The 26408-nt window shown below is 56.9% G+C and overlaps 2 protein-coding genes across 3 annotated transcripts in view; one reads left to right on the forward strand and one right to left on the reverse strand.

Annotated features, from left to right (window-relative positions):
* ENGASE (endo-beta-N-acetylglucosaminidase) overlaps positions 1-26408 on the reverse strand; it is a 639565-nt gene that overhangs the window by 77829 nt on the left and 535328 nt on the right. The gene's annotated exons all lie outside the window — the stretch shown is intronic.
* Positions 286-22803, forward strand: CANT1 (calcium activated nucleotidase 1). Of its 2 annotated transcripts, XM_050764375.1 has the most exons (5): positions 301-390; positions 4504-4613; positions 16975-17627; positions 19283-19486; positions 20598-22803. In XM_050764375.1, the coding sequence occupies exons 3-5, from the start codon at positions 16997-16999 to the stop codon at positions 20966-20968; spliced, it is 1206 nt and encodes a 401-aa protein (XP_050620332.1). In that variant the 5' UTR covers positions 301-390; positions 4504-4613; positions 16975-16996; the 3' UTR covers positions 20969-22803. The 2 variants fall into 2 exon arrangements, with proteins under 2 accessions (XP_050620333.1, XP_050620332.1); XM_050764376.1 differs by lacking the exon at positions 4504-4613 and having other exon boundaries at positions 286-390.

A 26408-nucleotide genomic window follows, 5' to 3' on the forward strand; every position in this document is an offset into this window, starting at 1 on the left:
CCCTACCGTCTCGCTCGGGGAATGAGACCTTCCCTCCCCAGTAGCCTTCACCCCCGCCCCATGCCTCCCACCACAAAATATCTGCTTGGCCCACATTCCAGCGCAACGCGGTGAAACAGGGCCCTCGTGTGCCAGCGCGGACTCTCGCGCCCCTCCAGCCTGCAGCCAGACAGCCGCTCCTCCAGCGCGCAGGCGCGGGAAATAAAAACCACAGCTCCCAGCAACCCCCCGCGCCGTCCCTGCGCAGCCGCAGAGCAGAGGCTGCCGGGAACGCGGGCCCAGAGGCGGGGCGAGCGCGCGCGGGGCGGAAGTCGGTTGCCGTCTTCTGTCCCTGCTGTTAGTGCAGCCGAGCCCCGCCGCCCGCGGGCACTGGAGCCAGCCCCGCAGCGGGTGAGTGACTCTGCGCCCGCGGCCGCCGGCGCCCTGCCCCCGTCACGGGCCCGGGTCCCCGTCCCGGAGCCTCCCGCCGCGTCCCGCCCCGTGAGCCCTCAGGCCCCCCTTCCGCCCACCCGTGCGGGAGCTCTGTCCCCTGACTCGCAGACTGGACTGGGACTCTGCTCTCTGACCTGTGGGAAAGTCCCCTTCTTCCGACAGGCGGTGGACACCACCCCCTCTGACTTTTGGGACACCTCTTCCCTAGGACTAGCGTGGGGACCATTCCCCTCTGATTAGTGTGGCCCATCCCCGCTCAGATTAGTGTGGGACGCCCCCCCCCCGATAACTTTGGGGACCATCCCGCTCTGACTACTGTGGGGCACCTCGCCCCTCTGCTTAGTGTGGGGCTCCTCCCCGCTCTGATTAGTGTGGGGACTATCCCCCTCTGATTCATGTGGGACGCCTCCCCGCTCTGGCTCGTTTGGGGCACCCCTCCTGGGAATGACCCCCCTCACCGCCCTCTGACTTCAGTTACCCCTCCTCTGGTCTATGCAGGGTCTCTCTGGACTGATAAGGGAATTTTCTCCCTTTGACTGGCACTTTGTCACACCTGTAGCAGGCTCACCTTCCCCACCCCATCCCAGTCCTTGCTCTCCCTGCCCTCATCCAATTTGGAGTCCTCCTCCAGGCAGCACAACTCACTCTCATCTTTCTGCATGCAAATGATTCGCTCTCCCCACCACACCTGTCTCACACCCCTACTGCCATCCGGTCTGGATTCTCTCATCCTCGAGGATGGCACCTCCTTGCCAGACCACGTTGCCTGGTGCCTTTGCTTCTCCCTCCGAATGGTCTTTCTGTTGCCCTCTGTGTCCCTAGGTTTGGCACAGAGCACCTGTGCCCACTCTTCCATCTGCCTCCAGCAGACACAGCCCTCTGCCAGGCACCTTTCCTCCTTAGTGACCCCTGGAAAAGCAGTCTCTTAGTGCCCCAGCTCCGTTTCTCATTTTTTTCTTGGGGTTGTATGCCCTACGGCCTCTCCTACCATTTTCAACAAAGCGGGGGTTTGGGAATGTGAATCTCTTGGTGTCAAGTGAATCTGGCTAGCTCTCCAGTGTAAGGGCCCAGACTGGAAACAAGTGTCCGGTCATAGAAGGCTCCTAGAAGGAAGCGGGTGCGGCAGCCCTTCAGGATCCGCTGTCTCCCAGCTCCTCCTCCCTCTCCCTCTGAGGAGCTTTGCTGAGAAAGGTCCCTCCAGGCCTGGGCCACAGACCCTCCCTCCAGCCCCACCCCAGGCCTCTCAGCAGGACAGTCTGGTTGGAGCCTGTGGAACAGCAGTGGGGCTCCTCCCAGGTGCTCCTCCCTGCCGGCCTCAATGAGCCCTCTATCTGAGCACAGGCCCCTGCTGAAAGGCACATTGAAGGAGCCAACCCTCTCCCCTCTGGACGTGGCAAGGGTTTCCTGTTGGGGCAGCCCCAAGCATCTTCACGGCCAGGACTCAGGTGAAGCATGGATTTGTCCAGGCACTGTCATGAGGCCACCGCAGCAGTGTGGGGACCAAATTCTAGTGTCACTTTTTCATGTCCAAATTAACCTGATCACAAAAGAGAATGACACGTCACAAGGTGGTAGAGGAAAGCATCCACTCGCAGCGGGATAGGACCCCTGGACCCCGGGATGCCTCACTGGAGGGAGTCTGAGGTTTGATGCTTCTGTTCGCCAGAGGTCTCCTTTCTTCACCTTAGGCTATAACCATATTTTCCTAGCCCGTGGCTGCTTAGTCAATGTGTTGGTGTAAAAGCTCTTGGTACTCCAGAACGTTTTCACTCGCCTCTCACTGTGCACCTGGTCTGCAGGGCCTCCCTGAGCTGCCGAGTGTGTGAGGAGACCCAGGGTGTGGTAGGAGCAGTTCTCCTTGCCCTGTGGGTGTTATCACCCTGCCACCTGGATGTGACTTTCGAGGTGTGTGTGTGTGTGTGTGTGTGTGTGTGTGTGCGCCTGTGCAGGCTCCCACAAGTACATATAGCCCGTCATCAGAGTCTTGGTACTTTCTGGCAAACATATAGGTAGATAGGTAGATGTATAAATGCTGTAGTGTTTTCTCTTTCAAAAACAGAAGATCTGAGAGTTGGAACTATTGTCCAGGTCATGAAATGGGTCAGTACTATCACAAGGAGGTCATTTTTCTGTTGTTTGTTGAATGGTACCAGGGATGCTGAGGAGACACAGCGTTGATTCTTTTCACTCAGTGCATTCTGAACTGTCGAGATTTTCTGGAAAGCTCTTATGAAATGCCAATATCAAGGGAATTAAAAACTTTTATATTACTTTTTAAGAATGTTCCTGTTGATTTTCCTTTAATCAAGATGGTTAATTAGGAGAAAATCATCCTGGCGATAGAGAAGTCTGGGCAGACGTTCTGTTTTTACTTTTGGACCCTCCTCATCTCTGTCATGCGTGCAGTGGTCAAGTGGAGCACCTAGTTCCCAGGCAACACTGCTCCCCCCGTCCTCTGGGATGGTTCTATGGGAAGTGAAGAAGGCACTGAAATGAGGCTTAAGAGTGTGTGATGCCACCATGTGGGGGTGGGGCAGAGGTGAGACTGGGACCCCCTAGAATGGTTCTGCAGGTCTTGCTGGGTTGAATGAAAGTCCTGGCTATACAGCCTTTGTGTCCCAGGAGCCGGGCCCTGAGGAAGGCGTGAGGTAAGAGGGTGGCAGTAAGCAGGTGGGCTCGCGCAGGTGCTGCTACGGTGTGAAAGCCAACCCTGATCCAGGTCCAGCCCTGATCCAGGTCCACGGGGTAATGATCCCATCCAGTTATTCTCATGCACTCTGGAAAAGGACACCTTCCCAGATGTGTGGTGCTGTTTGGAGTGTGCCTTTCAGCTGAGAAGGTCACTTTTTGGCTAAAATTCCTCCAGGTGTAACATCGATAATACAAATTAAGCAGATGCAGCCTCTTTGCAATGCAGTAATTGCAAACCGGAGAGGGTTCTGAAGCTGTGCGCCCACCCCATAGACAGTGACTGGTCCTGGCCCTTGGAAAAACCTGGAGGCAATTCCCCCTCTTCCTCCTGTGATTGGTGGAGGAACAGCCCCCCGAGATGTCCATGTCCTACCTTCTGAGCCCGAGAATATGTCACATTACATGGCAAAGGGGAACTAAGGTTGCTAATCAGCTGACCTTAAAATAGTGAGGTGATCCTGGATTTTCCCAGGGAGCCCAGTGCAATCACAGGGGCCTTAAGAACAGAAGAGGGAAGCAGAAGAGCCAGAGGGAAATGATGGCCAAGAGGCTTAGGGAAGTGCAGTGGGCGGGCTTTGGAGAGGGAGGAGAGGCCACCAGGCGAGGAATGTGGGTGCCTCCGGAAGCTGGAAGAGGCATGGGAATGGGTTGCCCCGAGAGCCTGAGAAAGGAGTACAGCCAGCCCATGGCCCGTGTTAGGCTTCTGTCCCACAGGATGGTGCCCGCTGCCTGCCGTGTGCCAGATACTAGGGGCTAGGGACCAGTGCAGAAGTCAGATCCTGAGCTTGACCTTTAAGGAGGGTGCTGTCTGTGGAGGTGGGATGGCCTAAAGGGCAGACTCCCTGTGACCTTCTCCCTTCCTGGTTTCCTTGTGCTGCCCACGCCCGAGCAGATTTGATGTGGAATTTGCAGGTACAGTAGCTTCACACGTGCCGAAGCAGGGATCAGGTAACGTTTTCAAGGAGTCTGGCCCATAGCAGGCATTAATAAGTGTTTCTTTGAGATGCATCACCCGTGTTCTCTCAGATGCTGTTAGCACGAGTGTTTGAAGGCCTTGGCTCCTGCCTTGGCAGTGCTGAAGAGTCTGTAGGTCAGCAGGGTTTGCCCTGTACTGTGGCAGTGAACACAGTGGGCACTCTGAGGCCTGCTGCCTGCTCTCTGGGTGAGGGAAGGGAAAGGAAGGTAGCTCTTCTCCAGAGATAGGGGGTTGGCGCACCTGCCACCTGCCTACCTGTCCCTTCCGAGGAGGTGGGGACTAGGATGTGGCGGCCTCTTAACAATGCTATGGCTTCCTGCCCTGCCTGGATCCTGAAAGGGAGGAGCCTGGCAGCCCTCAGTAAACCTGCTGGTTCTGCCACCTGTCCTGTTCCACTCCTGCAGGAAGCTGGAGAAACAGACCCTCTTGGCTGTCTGCTGTCCAGGGAGCCGCTGCTCCCTTCATCACAGCCTTGCGCAGAGTGCAGCGGCAGGCCTGGGGATGGCCTCAGGAGGTAGGTGGCCCCGGAGCCTGTGGCTTCTCCTGGGAAAGGGCAGCGGCAGGGAGAGGCCTCCTGGGTGTGCACAGAGAAAAGCACACTGTTTCCCTAACTCCCTGCTTCGGAACTCCCCGCTCCCTAACTCCCTGCTCCCTAACTCCCTGCTCCCTAACTCCCCGCTCCCTAACTCCCCGCTCCCTAACTCCCTGCTCCCTAACTCCCCTCTCCCTAACTCCCCACTCTCTAACTCCCCTGTGCCTAATTGCCCTCTCCCTAACTCCCCTCTCCCTAACTCCCCACTCCCTAACTCCCCTCTCCCTAACTCTCCACTCCCTAACTCCCCTCTCCCTAACTCCCCACTCCCTAACTCTGCTTCGTAACTCCCCGCTCCCTAACTCCCCTCTCCCTAACTCCTTGTTCCCTAACTCCCCGCTCCCTAACTCCCCTCTCCCTAACTCCCCTCTCCCTAACTCCCCTCTCCCTAACTCCCCACTCTCTAACTCCCCTGTGCCTAATTGCCCTCTCCCTAACTCCCCTCTCCCTAACTCTCCACTCCCTAACTCCCCTCTCCCTAACTCTCCACTCCCCTAACTCCCCTCTCCCTAACTCCTTCTTCCCTAACTCCCCGCTCCCTAACTCCTAGTTCCCTAACTCCCCTCTCCCTAACTCCCCTCTCCCTAACTCTCCACTCCCTAACTCCCCACTCTCTAACTCCCCTGTGCCTAATTGCCCTCTCCCTAACTCCCCACTCTCTAACTCCCCTCTCCCTAACTCCCCTCTCCCCCTAACTCCCCCCTCCCTAACTCCCCTCTCCCTAACTCCCCTCCCCCTAACTCTCCACTCCCTAACTCCCCACTCTCTAACTCCCCTCTCCCCTAACTCCCCTCTCCCTAACTCCCCCTCTCCCTAACTCCCCTCTCCCTAACTCCCACTCCCTAACTCCCCACTCTCTAACTCCCCTCTCCCTAACTCCCCTCTCCCTAACTCCCCTCCCTAACTCCCTAACTCCCCCCTCCCTAACTCCCCTCTCCCTAACTCCCCTCTCCCTAACTCCCCTCTCCCTAACTCCCCTCTCCCTAACTCCCCTCTCCCTAACTCCCACTCCCTAACTCCCCCTCTCTCCCTAACTCCCCTCTCCCTAACTCCCCTCTCCCTAACTCCCCTCTCCCTAACTCCCCTCTCCCTAACTCCCCTCTCCCTAACTCCCCTCTGCCTAACTCCCCTCTCCCTCTCCCACTCCCTAACTCCCCACTCTCTAACTCCCCTCTCCCTAACTCCCCTCTCCCTAACTCCCCTCTCCCTAACTCCCCTCTCCCCTAACTCCCCTCTCCCTAACTCCCCTCTCCCTAACTCCCTCCCCCTCTCCCTAACTCTCCACTCCCTAACTCCCCACTCTCTAACTCCCCCCCTCTCCCTAACTCCCCTCTCCCTAACTCCCCTCTCCCTAACTCCCCTCTCCCTAACTCCCCTCTCCCTAACTCCCCACTCCCCTAACTCCCCTCTCCCTAACTCCCCTCTCCCCTAACTCTCCACTCCCTAACTCCCCACTCTCTAACTCCCCTCTCCCTAACTCCCCTCTCCCTAACTCCCCTCTCCCTAACTCCCCTCTCCCTAACTCCCCCTCTCCCTAACTCCCCTCTCCCTAACTCCTTGTTCCCTAACTCCCCGCTCCCTAACTCCCCTCTCCCTAACTCCCCTCTCCCTAACTCCCCTCTCCCTAACTCCCCACTCTCTAACTCCCCTGTGCCTAATTGCCCTCTCCCTAACTCCCCTCTCCCTAACTCTCCACTCCCTAACTCCCCTCTCCCTAACTCTCCACTCCCTAACTCCCCTCTCCCTAACTCCCCACTCCCTAACTCCCTGGCTTCGTAACTCCCCGCTCCCTAACTCCCCTCTCCCTAACTCCTTGTTCCCTAACTCCCCGCTCCCTAACTCCCCTCTCCCCCTAACTCCCCTCCCCTAACTCCCCTCTCCCTAACTCCCCACTCTCTAACTCCCCTGTGCCTAATTGCCCTCTCCCTAACTCCCCTCTCCCTAACTCTCCACTCCCTAACTCCCCTCTCCCTAACTCTCTACTCCCTAACTCCCCTCTCCCTAACTCCTTCTTCCCTAACTCCCCGCTCCCTAACTCCTAGTTCCCTAACTCCCCTCTCCCTAACTCCCCTCTCCCTAATTCTCCACTCCCTAACTCCCCACTCTCTAACTCCCCTGTGCCTAATTGCCCTCTCCCTAACTCCCCTCTCCCTAACTCCCCTCTCCCTAACTCCCCTCTCCCTAACTCCCCCCTCCCTAACTCCCCTCTCCCTAACTCCCCTCTCCCTAACTCTCCACTCCCTAACTCCCCACTCTCTAACTCCCCTCTCCCTAACTCCCCTCTCCCTAACTCCCCTCTCCCTAACTCCCCTCTCCCTAACTCTCCACTCCCTAACTCCCCACTCTCTAACTCCCCTCTCCCTAACTCCCCTCTCCCTAACTCCCCTCTCCCTAACTCCCCTCTCCCTAACTCCCCTCTCCCTAACTCCCCTCTCCCTAACTCCCCTCTCCCTAACTCCCCTCTCCCTAACTCTCCACTCCCTAACTCCCCACTCTCTAACTCCCCTCTCCCTAACTCCCCTCTCCCTAACTCCCCTCTCCCTAACTTCCCTCTCCCTAACTCCCCACTCCCTAACTCCCCTCTGCCTAACTCCCCTCTCCCTAACTCTCCACTCCCTAACTCCCCACTCTCTAACTCCCCTCTCCCTAACTCCCCTCTCCCTAACTCCCCTCTCCCTAACTCCCCTCTCCCTAACTCCCCTCTCCCTAACTCCCCTCTCCCTAACTCCCCTCTCCCTAACTCTCCACTCCCTAACTCCCCACTCTCTAACTCCCCTCTCCCTAACTCCCCTCTCCCTAACTCCCCTCTCCCTAACTCCCCTCTCCCTAACTCCCCTCCCCCACTCCCTAACTCCCCTCTCCCTAACTCCCCTCTCCCTAACTCCCCTCTCCCTAACTCTCCACTCCCTAACTCCCCACTCTCTAACTCCCCTCTCCCTAACTCCCCTCTCCCTAACTCCCCTCTCCCTAACTCCCCTCTCCCTAACTCCCCTCTCCCTAACTCCCCTCTCCCTAACTCCCACTCCCTAACTCCCCCACTCTCTAACTCCCCTCTCCCCTAACTCTCCCCTCTCCCTAACTCCCCTCTCCCTAACTCCCCTCTCCCTAACTCCCCACTCCCTAACTCCCCTCTCCCTAACTCCCCTCTCCCTAACTCCCCTCTCCCTAACTCCCCTCTCCCTAACTCTCTACTCCCTAACTCCCCTCTCCTTAACTCCCCTCTCCCTAACTCCCCACTCCCCTAACTCCCCTCTCCCTAACCCTCTCCCTAACTCCCCTCTCCCTAACTCCCCTCTCCCTAACTCCCCTCTCCCTAACTCCCCTCTCCCTAACTCCCCTCTCCCTAACTCCCCTCTCCCTAACCCCTCCCCTAACTCCCCTCCCCTAACTCCCCTCTCCCTAACTCCCCTCTCCCTAACTCCCCTCTCCCTAACTCCCCTCTCCCTAACTCCCCTCTCCCTAACTCCCCTCTCCCTAACTCCCCTCTCCCTAACTCCCCACTCCCTAACTCCCCTCTCCCTAACTCTCCACTCCCTAACTCCCCTCTCCCTAACTCCCCTCTCCCTAACTCCCCTCTCCCTAACTCCCCTCTCCCTAACTCCCCTCTCCCTAACTCCCCTCTCCCTAACTCCCCTCTCCCTAACTCCCCTCTCCCTAACTCCCCTCTCCCTAACTCCCCTCTCCCTAACTCCCCCCTCTCCCTAACTCCCCTCTCCCTAACTCCCTCTCCCTAACTCCCCTCCCCTCTCCCTAACTCCCCTCCCCTCTCCTTAACTCCCCTCTCCCTAACTCCCCTCTCCCTAACTCCCCTCTCCCTAACTCCCCTCTCCCTAACTCCCCTCTCCCTAACTCCCCTCTCCCTAACTCCCCTCTCCCTAACTCCCCTCTCCCTAACTCCCCACTCTTTAACTCCCCTCTCCTTAACTCCCCTCTCCCTAACTCCCCTCTCCCTAACTCCCCTCTCCCTAACTCCCCTCTCCTTAACTCCCCTCTCCCTAACTCCCCTCTCCCTAACTCCCCTCTCCTTAACTCCCCTCTCCCTAACTCCCCTCTCCCTAACTCCCCTCTCCCTAACTCCCCTCTCCCTAACTCCCCTCTCCCTAACTCCCCTCTCCCTAACTCCCCTCTCCCTAACTCCCTACTCCCTAACTCCCCACTCTCTAACTCCCCTCTCCTTAACTCCCCTCTCCTTAACTCCCCACTCTCTAACTCCCCTCTCCCTAACTCCCCTCTCCCTAACTCCCCTCTCCTTAAATCCCCTCTCCCTAACTCCCCTCTCCCTAACTCTCTACTCCCTAACTCCCCTCTCCCTAACTCCCCTCTCCCTAACTCCCCTCTCCTTAACTCCCCTCTCCCTAACTCCCCTCTCCCTAACTCCCCTCTCCCTAACTCCCCTCTCCCTAACTCCCCTCTCCCTAACTCCCCTCTCCCTAACTCCCCTCTCCCTAACTCCCCGCTGCCTAATTCTGGGAGTGTCCTGTGGGATGGACAGATGCCTCCATGGTGCCTTGAGAGCCTTCCAGAGGGCTGTCACTCCTGTGAGTGCTCTCCAGGCAGCAGCAGGGGTCCTGTTGTAGGCCCCTGAGCCTGGGAGATAACTGATTGCAGCCCCACTGAACAGGAGAGGCTGGCTGGCCACCGAACCTGTGACTTTGCTGTAGTTCCTGAGTCCTCTTGTTGCTGATTATCTAAAACCATTACTCTGCAGGCACTGAGGATGTGAAACTTTTCACAATGAAGCCAGCATTTAAGCTGCTTAAAGCTTTGAGGAGTGTAGGGAGAAGCCTCACATGGGCCCTTTCTGGAAAGGACTTTGTCCATCCTGTGTCTGGTTCATTTCTGTTGTTTCTGGCTGGCAACAAACAAAAGAACCCCCGTACCCCCCACCCCCAAAAAAGAACCCCACTTTTTAAAGAACATGCAAACTCTTGCCTGCAGCAGGCGCCACAGCCCAGCACCCCAGGCAGTCAGTGGTAGCTCATACACCAGCATGGGCTGTGGCAAAGGCATCTGATTTGAAACTTTTGTGCAAAATAAAAGTAATTCCTTGGGGTCCTAAAGGAGAGATGAAGCCCAAGGAAAGGTGTTCTGGTGCTGAAGTTAAAGGAATTTTCTGGAAGGTACACAGAGTTCTCTTGTCACTAGAAGCAGTCAGTCCCTTGTTTAATCAAAGGCGTCTGAGTCCCTGGCATCGCTGCCCCTCTTTTAGCTCTGGGGAATCAGCGTGACCTCGAGGTAGCACTGACCACATGGGACTGTTCAAAGTCTGTCTCCCGCACTGTGCTGAGCTCCTGGAGGAAAGGCCCTGCCTCTGTCACACTGTTCCCCAGAGGGGCAGAGACGCAGGGACTCAGGACACCTCTGGTTCCATGTGGTCAGAGGACATGAGCCTCCCGGGTGGGGAGCATGTGCCGCAGTGTAGACGCCAGGAGTCTGGAATGGGAAGGCGTGCAGGTTGCACAGCGACCTGGGAGGTCCCGCTCCCGGGAGGACAGCCGGAAAAACCCAGTGAGGCTTTCTCTGCAGGCTGAGGCGTTTGTCCTTTATGGAAGGCACTGGGATCTACTAGAGTGTGAATCCAGGTTTGCTTTGGAAAAATCATTCTGTCAGTTTTGTGGAGGGTGATTTGAGATGGTCTTGACCAGGGATCTGTCAAGGGACAGGGAGTCGATATTCTCAGCCTCCACAGTCTGTTGGGACCACTCAACGGTGTAGCCAGAATCAGCATGCCAAGGAGGAGTCCTAGCCGGCTTTAATCAGCCACATCTACACAGCAGGCCGCATCTACACAGCAGGCTGCCTCTACATACCAGGCCGCATCTACACACCAGGCCGCACAGGCCGCCTCTACACAGCAGGCCGCCTCTACACACCAGTCCTCACAGGCCGCATCTACACACCAGGCCGCATCTACACACCAGGCCGCCTCTACACACCAGGCCGCATCTACACAGCAGGCCGCATCTACACACCAGGCCGCCTCTACACAGCAGGCCGCCTCTACACACCAGGCCGCATCTACACACCAGGCCGCATCTACACACCAGGCCGCCTCTACACAGCAGGCCGCCTCTACACACCAGGCCGCATCTACACACCAGGCCGCATCTACACACCAGGCCGCATAGGCCGCATCTACACACCGGGCCGCATCTACACACCAGGCCGCCTCTACACACCAGGCCGCATCTACACGCCAGGCCGCCTCTACACACCAGGCCGCCTCTACACACCAGGCCGCATCTACACACCAGGCCGCATCTACACACCAGGCCGCATCTACACACCAGGCCGCATAGGCCGCATCTACACACCGGGCCGCATCTACACACCGGGCCGCCTCTACACACCAGGCCGCATCTACACGCCAGGCCGCCTCTACACACTAGGCCGCCTCTACACAGCAGGCCGCCTCTACACAGCAGGCCGCCTCTACACACCAGGCCGCCTCTACACACCAGGCCGCATCTACACACCAGGCCGCCTCTACACACCAGGCCGCCTCTACACACCAGGCCGCATCTACACACCAGGCTGCACAGGCCGCGCATCTACACACCAGGCCGCCTCTACACACCAGGCCGCATCTACATACCAGGCCGCCTCTACACACTAGGCCGCCTCTACACGCCAGGCCGCCTCTACACAGCAGGCCGCCTCTACACAGCAGGCCGCCTCTACACAGCAGGCCGCCTCTACACACCAGGCCGCCTCTACACACCAGGCCGCCTCTACACAGCAGGCCGCCTCTACACAGCAGGCCGCCTCTACACACCAGGCCGCATCTACACAGCAGGTCGCCTCTACACAGCAGGCCGCCTCTACACACCAGGCCGCATCTACACACCAGGCCGCCTCTACACAGCAGGCCGCCTCTACACACCAGTCCTCACAGGCCGCATCTACACACCAGGCCGCCTCTACACAGCAGGCCACCTCTACACACCAGGCCGCCTCTACACAGCAGGCCGCCTCTACACACCAGGCCGCCTCTACACAGCAGGCCGCCTCTACACACCAGGCCGCCTCTACACAGCAGGCCGCCTCTACACACCAGTCCTCACAGGCCGCATCTACACACCAGGCCGCATCTACACACCAGGCCGCCTCTACACACCAGGCCGCCTCTACACAGCAGGCCGCCTCTACACAGCAGGCCGCCTCTACACACCAGGCCGCCTCTACACACCAGGCCGCATCTACACACCAGGCCGCATCTACACACCAGGCCGCATAGGCCGCATCTACACACCGGGCCGCATCTACACACCGGGCCGCCTCTACACACCAGGCCGCCTCTACACGCCAGGCCGCCTCTACACGCCAGGCCGCCTCTACACGCCAGGCCGCATCTACACACCAGGCCGCATCTACACACCAGGCCGCCTCTACACACCAGGCCGCCTCTACACAGCAGGCTGCCTCTACACACCAGTCCTCACAGGCCGCATCTACACAGCAGGCGGGAGACTGGATTTGGCCCACAGGTGGTAGTTTGCAACCCTCCCAGCAGGCGAGAGGGTACTTGTAGAGTGAGTGAGAAGCAGTAGCGGTCAGCCCCTGTGCAAAGTTCTCTAACCTGAGCATCCGGCATGGCCGTCAGCATGGCTCAGGGAAGTAAACTGAGGCCAAGAGCAGTCCCTTGGCTGAGTCGAGATGGTCTAGATCGGGGTGTCCAATCTTTTGGCTTCCCTGGGCCACACTGGAAGAAGAATTGTCTTGGGCCACACATAAAATCCACTGATAGCTGATGAGCTTAACAAAAAAATCTCATCTCATCATGTTTTAAGAAAGTTTATGAATTTGTATTGGGCCGCATGTTGGGCAAGCTTGGTCTAGATCATTAGACCAAGACTCAGTCATCAGGATGAGACGGAACTGGAGCAAAGGCTGTGTGGATGGGGAGAAGGGAGCCGAGTCTAGAGCTGGGTGGGACACATGGGGCTGGGGAGGAAGGAGGGCTAGGATGAATTGCTTCCCAGGATGGCTCCTGAGGGCCGGGAGCGCTGGAGCCAGGACAGGGAGTTCCTGAGGAGGTCCTGGCGTGCGGTGGATATCAGATGAGGAGGCTGAGAGACTGGGTCAGGCTAGAAAGGCGTAGGGGTCTTCACCTTAGAGGGAGGGCAGGCCCTGGGAGAGGTCATTGGGCTGCCAGCACTAGGGGCTGAGAAGACCTGCCTGGGGAGGCCGCAGAGAGCACCTCCCTTCCTTGAGGAGGGACACACAGGATGTGCTCACTGGATTTGCCGCTGGTGAAGGCTTCCGGCGGCTGCCTCTGAGGATTAGCCGAGAGGGAAGGAGAAGGTGTGGGTGTGGATGCTTTTGCACCATGGTGGGCGAGGGGGCCTGGGCAGGGGTGGGAAGGGACAGAGGTGCCGGGGACTCAGGGAAGGGTGTTCATTCTTTCGCAGATTTGCCATTCAGTAGCAGTTGAGTGTCTGTGGGAGTGTAGGGTCTGGAGGTAAAATGGTGACAAGGTGGGCGACTTGGGTGGCCTGTGGATGGAAGGGAGGAACCAGAAGAGCAGGTGCCCGACAGCTTGGGGAACTGACCTGAGTGGCACGTGTGGGCCCCACCCAGGGGCCTCGGCTGCTGAAGGTGGCCGCAGAGTGGTCTCCTGGGAGAAGTGGGCCGGAGATTTGACAGGAATGGCGAAGGTGAGGACAGTGGCTCTCTGGAGTGCTGGGGGAGTTGAACAGGGAAGAATATGGGGGTTCCAGGGGCTGGTGACGACGACACATCACAATGTCTGACAGCAGTCTATGCCGGTACATACCGTCGTTCCGTGTCGGCAGGCAGCGTCGTTCTTTGCCGGCAGGCAGCGTCGTTCTATGCCAGCAGGCAGCGTCTTCCTGGGCCTGCAGCTCAGATGTGGCAGCTGATCAGCTTGATCCAGGCCACAGGTTCACAGTATGACTGAGGTGGGCCCCGGCAGAGTGCAGAGGGGCTGTTGAAGAAGTGGCTAATGGCCCACTTGGCATCTCTTTGCCTTCAGCCAGTGTGCGCAGATCATCTGCTTCCTGCCTGGCAGTGCGTTCAGGTGCTGGGGCTCTGACAGTGGCCAGGTTCCTGCCCTGGGAGCAGAAATAATCACCTAGCCAGGCAGGGGCGGTGGGAGAGCCGGAGCCGCATGGGAGGGAGGGTGAGTAGGCGAGTCTTCCCAGGGAGCTGATGCCCTGTAGGAGAGACCGAGCCGCTGGTGGGAAGAGCAGGCCCGACTGTTCCAGGCAGGGGGAACTGCAGGCTCTGCCAGGGCCAGTGTGGTCAGGGGACAGAAGGAGGTACATGTAGCCAGCCGGCAGGCAGAGGAGATGGTGCAGTGTGAGGGCTGAGCGGGAGCAGAGCAGAGTGGGTTCACCCCAGGAGCTGAGGAAGCCGCTGAAGCTGGGAGTGTGCCATCTGATGGATGCCACTTCATGGCAGGTGGCGAGAGGGAGTGTCAGGGGATGTTGTTGGGGGGCAGCTGGCATAGCAACTTCATGGGGGGGGTAGGGGAATGTCAGGGGCGGAGAGGCAGCTGATGGGTGGAGGGAGGCAGCCAGCATGGCATGGTGAGGAAGGGCCATGGAAGAGGACAGAACCTGCCCACGGAGTCAGTGCCGAGGAAGGAAAATGGAGGATGAGGCCAGTCAGGTTTTTCATGGCAGCAGTGCCTTATGTTTTTATCGAAGTGTAATATCCACACAGAAAAGCACATCTCCCAGGGTCCCGAGAGAGCTTGAACCAGACCACTGTGGACATGGTGGCCACCCATCCCCACTGCCCTTCCCGAGGGGAGATGAGGAGCAGGTAGGCTTGAGGGAAGAGCTGCATGGGACTCGAGTCTTGAAATGTCTAAGACACATGTCAGAAATGCAGGTAGGTGGGAGTGTGAGTGCTCGCACCTGTAATCCCAGCACTCTGGGAGGCTAAGACAGGAGGATCACTTGAGCCCAGCAGTTCAAGACCGGCCTGGACAATATAACGAGGCCTCATCTCTATAAAAAAATTGAAAATTAGCTGTGCACCAGGTGCAGTGGCTCACACCTGTAATCCCAGCACTGTGGGAGGCCAAGGCAGGTGGATCACTTGAGGTCGGGAGTTTGAGACCAGCCTGACCAACATGGAGAAACCCCATCTCTACTAAAAATACAAAATTAGCCAGGCGTGGTGGTGCATGCCTGTAATCCCAGCTACTAGGGAGTCTGAGGCAGGAGAATCGCTTGAACCTGGGAGGCAGAGGTTGCAGTGAGCCGAGATTGCACCATTGCACTCCAGCCTAGGCAACAAGAGGAAAACTCTGTCTCAAAAGGAAAAAAAAAAAAAAAAAAAGGTTAGCTGTGCATAGTGGCACATGCCTGTAGTCCCAGCTACTTGGGAGGCTGAGGTGGGAGGATCCCTTGAGCCTCAGGGGTTGAGGCTGCAGTGAGCATGATCACGCCACTGCAATCCAGCCTGGGCGACAGAGCGAGGCCCTGTCTCAAAAAAAAAAAAGAAGAAAGAAATGTAGGTAGGATTTGCATAGGAGGTAAGACGGAGTAATTCAGAGCTCAGCAGAGACTCTTGGGCCTGGCCGGGGTTTCAAAGCCTTGGGGCTAGAAAAGGAACAGGGAGGGGCAGGGCCTGGGCGTGGTCAGAGGAGGATGTCCAGCACTGGGAACTTCAGCCTTGCTGCCAGGAAGGCCCCGGTGACCAGCCCTGTGACCAGCCCTGTGACCACCTCAGGGGGTCCTGAGAGGCCTGCTCCTTAAAGGGAGCATGGAGTCTTCCCTGCCGGACCGGAGGAACTGCTGGTGGCACCCTCTGCTGTTGGGAGGCTCACTCTGAGCAGCAGGCCCCACATATGTGCCTTGTTCACTCCTTGAACCTGACCCTGGGGCTAAAACCTAAGACTGTCTGAAAGTGCCATGTGGAACTGTCACCCTGTTTTTGCATCTTCTCAGCCAAGCAGCCTGCAGCGTGGAGAAGGAGGTGCCTCTGGTGGGGGTGTCTGTCGCTGGCTGCCGTGCACCAGGGCCTCATGGTCCACCTGTTTAGGGCCCAGAATTGCACAGAGCCACTGGAGTCCCCCAGCCCTTCCCAGGCGCCCTGGCGGGGAGGACAGCGTCTGCCCATAAAGGCACACGTTTGCTGCTTTGTTATTTTCTCAAGGAGGACCCAGCCAGGGAAGCTTCTCAGGCCAGGATTCACTGGGTTATAGTTGGAGGGCCGAGATATGGAACTGGAGCACCGGGAGCCATCTCCCCACGCCCCATTGTGGTACTTGGCAGCTGTCCAGAGACAGGCAGCTCTCACCAAGGCGGCGTAGATGCGGGCCTGGCGCCCTGTGGCTGCACTGAGCCATCATGCTGTATGCCCAGGAAGTGGGGTTGGCGGCAGCGGTGAGGGGCTGCAGTTCCTGGCCGCCACCAGCATCCTGACCCCAGGACTCTGCCACAGAGCCACGCCTGGGGTGGCGGGGGACCTGGGAGAGGCCTGCAGCCTGGCTTGGCTGCACATTGAGCCCAGCAGTTCTTTGGAGCCAAGGCACAGACACACTGGCCTCCAGGCAGCCCGAGCCATTCAGACTCTGGTCCCTGCAGTCATTTGCATTAATATAAAGGCACCAGCGGACAGACACTGCCTAAAACAATAACAGATACAAAAAAGAAGGAGGGTTTTTATTTGGTCTGGATCTGTTTTGTATTCAAATGCTTCAGGAGCCTAACCCAGAGGAAGTGGAGACTCCTTCACTTTACTGCACATCTGTCTGCTCCAGGCCAGGTAGTGTTCTAGGAGCCAGGATACAGAGGTGGAGACAGAAACAAACAGACCAGTAACTGTATACAATACTCTGATGTCAGGTGGGGACAAGGGCCAAAGACCCAGGGACGGAGGGTGATGTCGGCAGGGCAGTCAGGGAGGGCTTCTTGGATGAGGTGGCATTTGAGTAAAATACAGACCTGTATGTACCCTGTCTGTGATCCTATCCCACCTCAACCCGTCAACCTTCCCCTCCTGCCTGACTCCCCCGCACTTCTCTCTAGAGGGACCACAGAGCACCAGCCTGCATGGAACTTCCTTCTCTCACTCAGCTTCCCACCTTGCCACCTGGGACAGGGGAGGTGGAATAATTTTGCTCTGGAAAGACTTCACGTCTTGCCGAATGAAAGCAAGCAAAGATAAGGGAGTAAGAATGGCCACAAAGTAGGGCAATACTGTTTCTTCCGGAAAAGTCAGCCTCCAGCGCCTGCAGCTTCAGGAACTGAGACGTGACTGTGCTTGTGGGGGCGCTGACTTCTCTCCTCCCTCCCTGGCTGTGCAGGTCCCGCCTGACTGTCACGCTGATGCCCGTGCAGCCGTCTGAGCACTCGGAATGGAATGAGTCTATGCACTCCCTCCGGATAAGTGTGGGGGGCCTTCCTGTGCTGGCGTCCATGACCAAGGCCGCGGACCCCCGCTTCCGCCCCCGCTGGAGGGTGATCCTGCCGTCCTTTGTGAGTGCCGCCATCCTCTGGCTGCTCTGCTCTCACCGCCCGGCCCCCGGCAGGCCCCCCACCCACAATGCACACAACTGGAGGCTCAGCCAGGTGCCCGCCAGCTGGTACAATGACACCTACCCCCTGTCTCCCCCGCAAAGGACACCGGCTGGGATTCGCTACCGAATCGCAGTTATCGCAGACCTGGACACAGAGTCAAGGGCCCAGGAGGAAAACACCTGGTTCAGTTACCTGAAAAAGGGCTACCTGACCCTGTCAGACAGTGGGGACAAGGTGGCCGTGGAGTGGGACAAAGACCATGGGGTCCTGGAGTCCCACCTGGCGGAGAAGGGGAGAGGCATGGAGCTCTCCGACCTGATTGTCTTCAATGGGAAACTCTACTCCGTGGATGACCGGACGGGGGTCGTCTACCAGATCGAAGGCAGCAAAGCCGTGCCCTGGGTGATTCTGTCCGACGGCGACGGCACCGTGGAGAAAGGTAACTGGACCCTGAGGTTTCTATGGAGGTGTGGGTGGGGAGTGGGGCTCAGGGCCTGGCTGGGAAACAGGCACACAGTAAAGAATTCACACACCCAGAAGCCAGCGACGCGGTGAGGGAGCACTTCTCCCGCTTGCTCTGACCTGTGGCCCCCTTACCATGAGCCAGGAGCGTAGCCTGCTGTCACTTCACACGGAGCGGTTTCTAGGAGTAAGAGCTGATTGCTAGAGGCCTGCGGGAGACGTGGGGAATCTGTCCAGGATGTTTTAGGCTGTATCCGCTGCTGCTCTGAGAGCCTCTGAGAACACAGCCCTTTTTACACCTTCAAAGGTTCTCAAGATCACACTGGGATGTACCCACCGGGAGCCTTACCTTGAAAGCCACGGGGTCAGATGGTTCTCACTCAAAACCCAGACTTTGGTTTCATGTTACTGAAGGGTAACCTGCTGCCCAGCCCTCCTCTCCCTGAACCCCAGCAGGGGCGGGGCATGCGTGACCTGCAGCAACCCTCCTGGAGTGGAGCCTGCTGCCAGCCGTTTTGTTCACCAGGAAGGAGGTGCTGCTTCCACAGGGCAGGGACAGGCTTTGGGTAGGCACGGTGGCCAATGTCTTCCTCCAGGGAGGAGCTGGGGAGGCGCCAAGGACGCTGGCAGAGGAGCTGCCAGATCCTCTGAGCTCCGTTTGTCTGAGCTGGCAGTGGATCCCCACCTTCTAGAAAGCTGAATGCCACCGCAGGCTTTCTGAGGTCAAGGAGGAACTGCACTAAACAACGGCCCACGCAGTTCATGGCCGGCCAGGCCCTCGCCACACCCGGTGAGAAAATCTTCAGTGTTTGCCCAGGGCTGGGCAGGGGACCGACCTCGCCTGAGGTATCAAAGTGTTGGTCGCCTACTTCTTGCCTTGCACTTGTCAGGGTTTTAGGCAACCCTACTGTAGTTCTGTCCTTCCCTTGGATGGGGAGGAGAGCGGGGTAAAGGGAGCGTTGGGGTTGGGCTGCGCTCAGGTCATCCGGGAGGGACGAAAGACCCGGGGTGGAGAATGTCTCGTTGCACAAGGGGCCCAGGAGATGGCAGGTCCCTCCAGGGCCCTGCAGAGAAGCCGCTGTGGTCTCGGGCAGTTCAGGGGGCACAGCTCCAGCTCTCAGGGGCAAGAAGCTGGCAAAATTTGGGGAAAACAAACAAAAGCTAGAACACCAGGGTGTAGGGATGATAAGAATACATTGGAAGAACACAGGCTCCCACACAGCCTGAACTGTGGCAGCCTTCAAAGTTAGGCTTATTTTAAATAAATCAGTTTAAAAGCAAAAACAGCTTCTGAACAAATCCACTGGAAGGAAGACTGGGAGCCCCAGCACCACGCCCCTCTCCGGCCACTGGCGTTAGAGTGATGCTCCGTGAGAGCTCAGGTGTGGCCGAGGGCAGCACACGCACACCCCTGGGACACGCGCGCCCCTTCAGAGTGCTGCCACTTTTCAGCTTTTCTACCCTGTAAGGATAATCCTGAGGTTGGGGATTACGGCTTGAGGAGCGGGGAGTTGGGGATCAGAGGTGACTTGAGAGTAGTCACTGAACCTTCAGGAGCTGTGGGGAGGGCAGCCGACCGGCCCTGGGCAGGAGCCAGGTGCAGGGCCTAAGGACGCTGCTCTGCTTGACCAGGCTTCAAGGCCGAGTGGCTGGCAGTGAAGGACGAGCATCTGTACGTGGGTGGCCTGGGCAAGGAGTGGACGACCACCACGGGCGACGTGGTGAATGAGAACCCGGAGTGGGTGAAGGTGGTAGGCTACAAGGGCAGCGTGGACCACGAGAACTGGGTGTCCAACTACAATGCTCTGCGGGCCGCCGCTGGCATCCGGCCGCCAGGTGAGAGACGCCTGCCCCAGCCCACAGCATGGGTTCCACAGCCCGCTCACTGGGAACCTGCTTCCTCCTGCATTTGCCTCCAAGACGCTTTTTTATTTTAGACAAAGTCTCGCTCTGTCACGCAGGCTGGAGTGGAGTGGCGCGATCTCAGCTCACTGCAACCTCCACCTCCTGGGTTCAAATGATTCTTCTGCCTCAGCCTCCACAGCAGCTGGGACTACTGGTGTGTACCACCATGCCCGGCTAATTTTTGTCTTTTTAGTGGAGACAGGGTTTCACCATGTTGCCCAGGATGGTCTTGAACTCCTGACTTCAGGTAATCCGGTGATCCACCTGCCTCGGCCTCCCAAAGTGCTGGGATTATGGGCGCAAGCCACTGCACCCAGCCTCCAAGGCCCGTTTCTTGCTTGATTTTAGTGATTTTGGTTGCCTCTGATGGTGGCTCCCCTCAGGCCAGTGGATTCTGGCGGCAAATGAGCCGTTTTCTCTTTCCTGTCCCACTCACCCCAGCAGCTGGCCTCCCCGCATCCCCGCCTGTGGCCTCGTTGTCTGCACTGCTGGATCAGGCCCTGTCCCCACCCCTGGTGCTGGGCCATGGTGCCTCATACCAACATAGGCCCGGCAGCACTTTGGCCTCCCCTTAGTCAGGATGGAGTAGGCCTTAGGTGCCTGAGGTTCAGGAGGAAGTGACTGAGTCTGTGCCTTGGGCCCCAGACGCTGTCTCCTCTTCCTTGCAGCCTCAAGGCAGCCTCCCCATCCGATCCCTCCCCACATCCAATGGGGGTTTGTTCCCTCTCCTTGGGCTCCTCTGGATCAGCCCCGAGGAGGCGCTGATGAGCTGGAATCCCTGAGATTCCTGATGCAGCTCGCAGGCAGCTCTTGGGGGAACGGGAGGAGGCTTCAGGGGAGGGGGTGCTGCAGGTTCCCTGCGTGGGATAACCAAGAACACAAAACCCTCCAGAAGCCTGCAGAGCAGGGAGGGACGGGTTGCTGTGGGCTGGCGAGCCCTGGTGGTCGCAGCCCCATGCCTGCTGCTGCGCACGGCCTGATGGCATGGGGCTGGGCACGCCAGGCTGCATGCGTGTCTGACCCACAGTCACCCGGTTCCCAGGCTACCTCATCCATGAGTCTGCCTGCTGGAGTGACACGCTGCAGCGCTGGTTCTTCCTGCCGCGCCGTGCCAGCCAGGAGCGCTACAGCGAGAAGGACGACGAGCGTAAGGGGGCCAACCTGCTGCTGAGCTCCTCCCCCGACTTTGGCGACATCGCTGTGAGCCACGTGGGGGCAGTGGTCCCCACTCACGGCTTTTCGTCCTTCAAGTTCATCCCCAACACTGATGACCAGATCATTGTGGCCCTCAAGTCCGAGGAGGACAGTGGCAGAGTGGCCACCTACATCATGGCCTTCACGCTGGATGGGCGCTTCCTCCTGCCGGAGACCAAGATCGGAAGCGTGAAATACGAAGGCATCGAGTTCATTTAACTCAAAACGGAGACGCTGAGCAAGGCCATCAGGACTCAGCTTTTATAAAAACCAGCTTTGTTTTGTTTTGTTCTTTTTGGAACTGTGCCTGGGTTGGAGGCCTGGACAGGGAGCCCGGTCCCAGGCTGGGCAGGGACGTGGGCACTGGACTCCCAGGCCCCACGGAGGCCGCGGTCTGAACGGCTCTCCATGCTGCGATCTGATGGTGAGGTCGGTCACTTCAGGCATTGACTCAAGGCCTGCGGAACTGGCCAGGCCCTTTCTTCCATCCAACCTCCTTTCTTCTCTTTCCTATGTTCTTTTGTTCAGTAAATGTCCCTGGAGCTCCTACCATATGTTAGGCACTATGCCTCACCCTAAGAACGCAGTGAGCATGAGGTGGACCTGTTTGCTGGGAACCCCAGGTCACCCCCTTTTCTTCCTACTCTGAGCCTGGAGCATCATGTCCACCCCTGCAGATCCTTGGAAAAGAAAATGTTTATGTTGTAGGGTATTGCGTGGCCACGAGCGAGGGCAGGCCCCTGGGGACACATCTGCCCACAGCTGCACAGGCCAGGGTGCAGGCCCATCTGTTGGTTCTCAGGCCTCAGATGAAACCATCTCTGCATCATATGGCCAGTGACCACTTTCTCCCTTCAGGAAAATTCTGTGGCTGTGCAGCATTTTGAAGTTTTAATTATTAACCTGCTTTCATAAGCAGTTTCCTTTCTTGTAAAATGGAATCACCAAATCTGACCACACAGAGCAAGGTCCTGTAGTTACCCAGCCTGCTGCAGCAGTGGGGGAGATTGTAAGGAAGCAGTGACAGGTGGTGAAGCAAGTGTCAAATTTCAGAGTTCTTGGCCAACGGATACAAAGATAAAGAAAACATTGCCTTTTTCTAGCAACTGTCAGAAATCGTCATGCCTTTCAAGACTTCTATGAATGACTTGAATTTTCTATTCCCTGCCTAGGGTCTGTGATCGAGGCCTGTCACTTCCCTGGGGTTTCTTTCCTTGGCCTTTATTTCTCCTCTTCCAGTGGGAGTTTTGCAGCCTCTTCTCCATGGAAACTTCACATGAGCGTTGGCTGGGCCTCGGCTTCGCTGGAGTGTCTTCTCAGCAGTCCAGGGCGAAGGCAGAGTGGGATTTGAGACCGAGGTTAGGCACGACCCAGGCTGAGAAGGGACATTTCCATCATCACAGTGCCCTCCCCACAGCACTACCTCACCCCGACCCCCACCCTTACTCCCACCCCCACACCTCGATCGTCAGCGGTGCCACGGTGGGCCAGAGGGTGCCGGCTCTGGCTGTCCCTGTACCGGCCCCTCACAAACCTCTCTCGCCTTTTGAAACTCAAGCACAGCTGCGAGGAGGGCAGCCAGGAGGGACCCCTCTCGCACTGGTGGCCTCTTTCCCCCGCTGTGTCATAGGTAGCGGAGGAAGCGAAGGAAGTGAACGCTGAATGTGACACATTTCCGAAGAGCTCAGCTGTCACCGGGCACAGCCTGGAAGCCCCAAGTCTGTGCTGACTTTGCCTGGCCGTCTCTCTGGCCCGCCTCCCAGATCGTTGTCCTTGATGTCTAGGCTGGGCCATTTAAAGTAGAGCCGCAGTCAGGAAGGTTGTGAGACTCAGGGCTGTGCTGGATTTTGAGGCCTTGCTGATGTATTCGCGTCAACCCCTGAGCCACAGGCCAGGTGCCCGGAAGCAGCCTCTCACCACACAGGCAGTGATTTGCGATTACTTTAAAGCCCACCTTTCTCTCCCTCTCTGCTTGCTGCTGTCAGCACAATGATTGTGTTCCTTCCCTATGGGATCCTCTGTTTTGTAAACAATAAAGTGTCTGAGGGACTGTAGTTGTCTTCCGTCTCCGGTCTGTTTGCCGACTGTTGGCAGAGGCCCGGCCACGAGAGCTCCTGCGCAGGATGCTGGGCGTACGCACGGGAGTCGCCCGCCAGGGGAGCCCGTCTGGAAACTGCATCTTCGGTCCGCCTTGTCCCACAGTCTCAAGGCGCTCCAAGAGCACGAGCGCCGTGGTCAGAAAGGTAGGATCTGAAGCCACTGCAAGCCCAGTCCTGGCTCTGTCCCCATCCAGCTGCATGTCCTTAGGTAAATAACCTAACTTTGCTGTGCTTCGGTGTCCTCGTCTGCAAAAGGAAGCTAATCGCAGAGCTCATCCCAGGACTGCAGTGAACGGTAAGTGACTGGGTATGCGCAAGGGTCTTAGAACATTACCTGACGTGTGCTGGGCACCCAGGTACCCGTTTTGTTACTGCTCATCCCTGGGGAGCCATCTGGATGACTTGGTAAGGAGGTGCTCAGGTGAGAGGTCAGGGCTGAGCTGGTGTCTTTAGTGTGTCTGGTGAATTCACAGGAACAGAGGAGGTCACTCCAGGGGACACATGGAAGAATCCCCATCACTGAAACCACAGGTGCCAGGGAGGCAGGCACTGGCCAAGAAAGACCTCAACTGGAGACAGGACAGGGGCGGCCAGAGAGGGAGAGAAAACCTGGAGAGCTGAGTCAGAAAGGCCAATTGTGCCCACATCGGCACCTTACCCTTCAGACTCACTCTTCTTCCCTGCCTCCTCTGGGTCCCAGACCCAGTGAACCTCCTCAGTGCCCTCTGGGATGGCCCCTGGGGAGTCCCTGGCTCCCTCTGCCACTCACCTCTCAAGGCAGCCCCCTGGTGCCACTCTCAGTGTCTGGGCCAAGTCCCCCTCCCCTGGTCCCTTATGGCCTGGAGTATGACAGCTCCACTGTCAGTAGCTCCAGATGCCACAGCGGCCCCTCGTGCTGCCCGCACACCCTGCTCTCACCCCTGGCAAACGGTCCCTTCACTGAAGCCTCCTTAGATGATCCTCATTCGGGTGCCATCTTTTCCTGCTGGGAGCCTGACCAAGACAGCGCTGCAGGGAGGCGGCCTCTCCAGAAGGACACACGTGGCAGCAGGGTCTCCAGAGAGACTCCATGATTGAGCAACAAGGAGAACTGGGTGTTCCTGGCGAGGATCCACGGGAGAGCAGTTCCAGAAAAAGCCAGGGCGCGTCGGGCCAAGGCGGGTTGGGATAAGGAACTGCACGTAAGCTCTTCATCGTCTGTTTAAGAAGCTGTGACATGCGGGACTCGGGGGGCAATGACTGCTGGCTCCGCACTCATGGGTCCAGCATACAGCTCATCTGCCAATGGAAGACTCTCCATCGCCTCAACTGGACGAAAACCGAGGTTTACTTTCTTTCATTCCATGTGTTAATCCTGTCTTGCAGTATAATTTTTTTCTTTCCTTTTTTTTTATTTTGGGGGGTGGAGTCTTGCTCTGTCTCCCAGGCTGAAGTACAGGGACATGATCTTGGCTCACTGCGACCTCCATCTCCCAGGTTCAAGCGATTCTCCTTGAAAAATTAGAATGTCACCCTTTCCGGTAACATTCTAATTTTTGATTATTGCTGAATTTGGCTTGCTAATCTGTGCTAAGGAGTTCTTTTTTTTTTGAGGGGGGGAGGGGATGGGGTCTCACTCTGTCGCCCCGGCTGGAGTGCAGTGGCACAATCTTGGCTCGCTGCAGCCTCCGACTCCCAGGTTCAAGGGTTCAAGCGATTCCCCTGCCCCAGCCTCCCGAGTAGCAGGGATTACAGTCATGTGCCACAACGCCCCACTAAATTTTATATTTTTAGTAGAGATAGGGTTTCATCATGTTGGCCAGGCTGGTCTCGAACTTCTGACCTCGTGATTTGCCCACCTCGACCTCCCAAAGTGCTGGGATTACAGGTGTGAGCCACTGCACCCGGTCAGCCCTTTTTATCAGCGAGGTATGACCTGTATCTTGTTCCAAACTTCTGTCTCCAGTGACTAAGAATGCCTAAACCTCCTGGGAATGCACCCCAGCAGGTCTCAGCCGTATTTTACCCAGACCCTGTTCAAGATGGAGCGGCTCTGGTTCAAACGCCTCTGACAAGAATACTTCACGATAGGTGTGGTTTATTCTAGGAATACAGGGTTAGTTCAATATTCTGAAATCAATCAATGAAATTCATATTAACAACTGAAAAGGGGGCAGGGTGTGATGACTCATGCCTGTAATCCCAGCATTTTGGGAGGCTGAGGTGGGCAGATCATTTGAGGTCAGGAGTTTGAGACCAGCCTGGCCAACATGGCGAAACCCCATCTCTACTAAAAACACAAAAATTAGCTGGGCGTGGTGGGGCGTGCCTATAGTCCCAGCTACTTGGGAGGCTGAGGCAGGAGAATCGCTTGAACCTGAGAGGCGGAGGTTGCTGTGAACCGACATCATGCCATTGCTCTCCAGCCTGGGTGACAGAGTGAGACTCCATCTCAAAAAAAAAAAAAAAAAAAAAAAAAAAAAGTGGGCGGGGAAAGCATGATAATCTCAAAAGATATAGAAAAAGCACTTGACAGAATCTAACACCCATTCACCCAATCCAATTCTAAACAAAAAGCCAAAAAAACCCTTAGAGAACATCCTTACCCCGATCAAGGGCACCGGTGAGAAGTTCACAGCTAAGCTTCTACTTCATGGTCAGACACAGAATGCCTGCCCCCTAAGGAACAAGGCAAGAGTGTCTGTTTTCACCACTTTTTTCCCCACCATTTTTTCCTTTGAAATAAAATTTTGAACCACATAGAGGTTGCAAAAATGCAGTAGGTCCTGTGAAAGGAAAATAAAAACCCCAATTCACTCTGCCAATAGGAAAAAACATGAAGCTGAGAGCTGAGTCATGCAAGCAGCTGCCTTTCCTTTTGTTCCTAAGCAGATAGCGACAGAGGAAAGGCTAAAGACTGCAGGTAGCTACTGTGCTCACCTTATCTTATGTGAAGTGCCAGTTTACTGAGCACCAGAGGAATACACCATTGACTGTTCCCCTGCCTGCTCCTCTTCTTTTGCAACCCGTGGAGGCAGCACTAGGACCGGACCTTCCCTCTTCCCCCTCCAGCCTGCATTTCCCCTTTAAATATGGAAGCCCTCAAAGTCACCTCTGGAGACAGGCACAGACCACAGACTGTTTCAGTGATTCCATATTTTGTCACGTTTTTGTTTTGCCTCCCTGGCCTTGTCCTTAACCTTGGCAAAATTAATTGGTTGAGAACTGTCTCAGACACTTTTTGGTTTACATCCCCCTTATCTGTAGGGGATACATTCCAAGACCCGCAGTGGATGCCTGAAACCCTAGATAGTATGGAATTTCCTGTTCTACATTCATACCTGCGAGAAAGCTTAATTCATAAATTAGGCACAGTAAGAGATTAACAGTAGCACAGTAAATAGAACAATCAGAACAATAGTCTGAAATAAGAGTTATGTGCATGGGGTCTCTCTAAATATCTTACCGTACTGTACTCGCCCTTGTGATGAAGAAGGGAAGGAGCAGGATGGCACAGTATTTCATCCCAGTAGGAACAGTGTGCAATTTAAAAGTTATGAATTATTTCTGGAATCTTCCAT

The sequence above is a fragment of the Macaca thibetana genome, chromosome 16, assembly GCF_024542745.1.
Source record: "Macaca thibetana thibetana isolate TM-01 chromosome 16, ASM2454274v1, whole genome shotgun sequence".
Classification (NCBI taxonomy): domain Eukaryota; kingdom Metazoa; phylum Chordata; class Mammalia; order Primates; family Cercopithecidae; genus Macaca; species Macaca thibetana.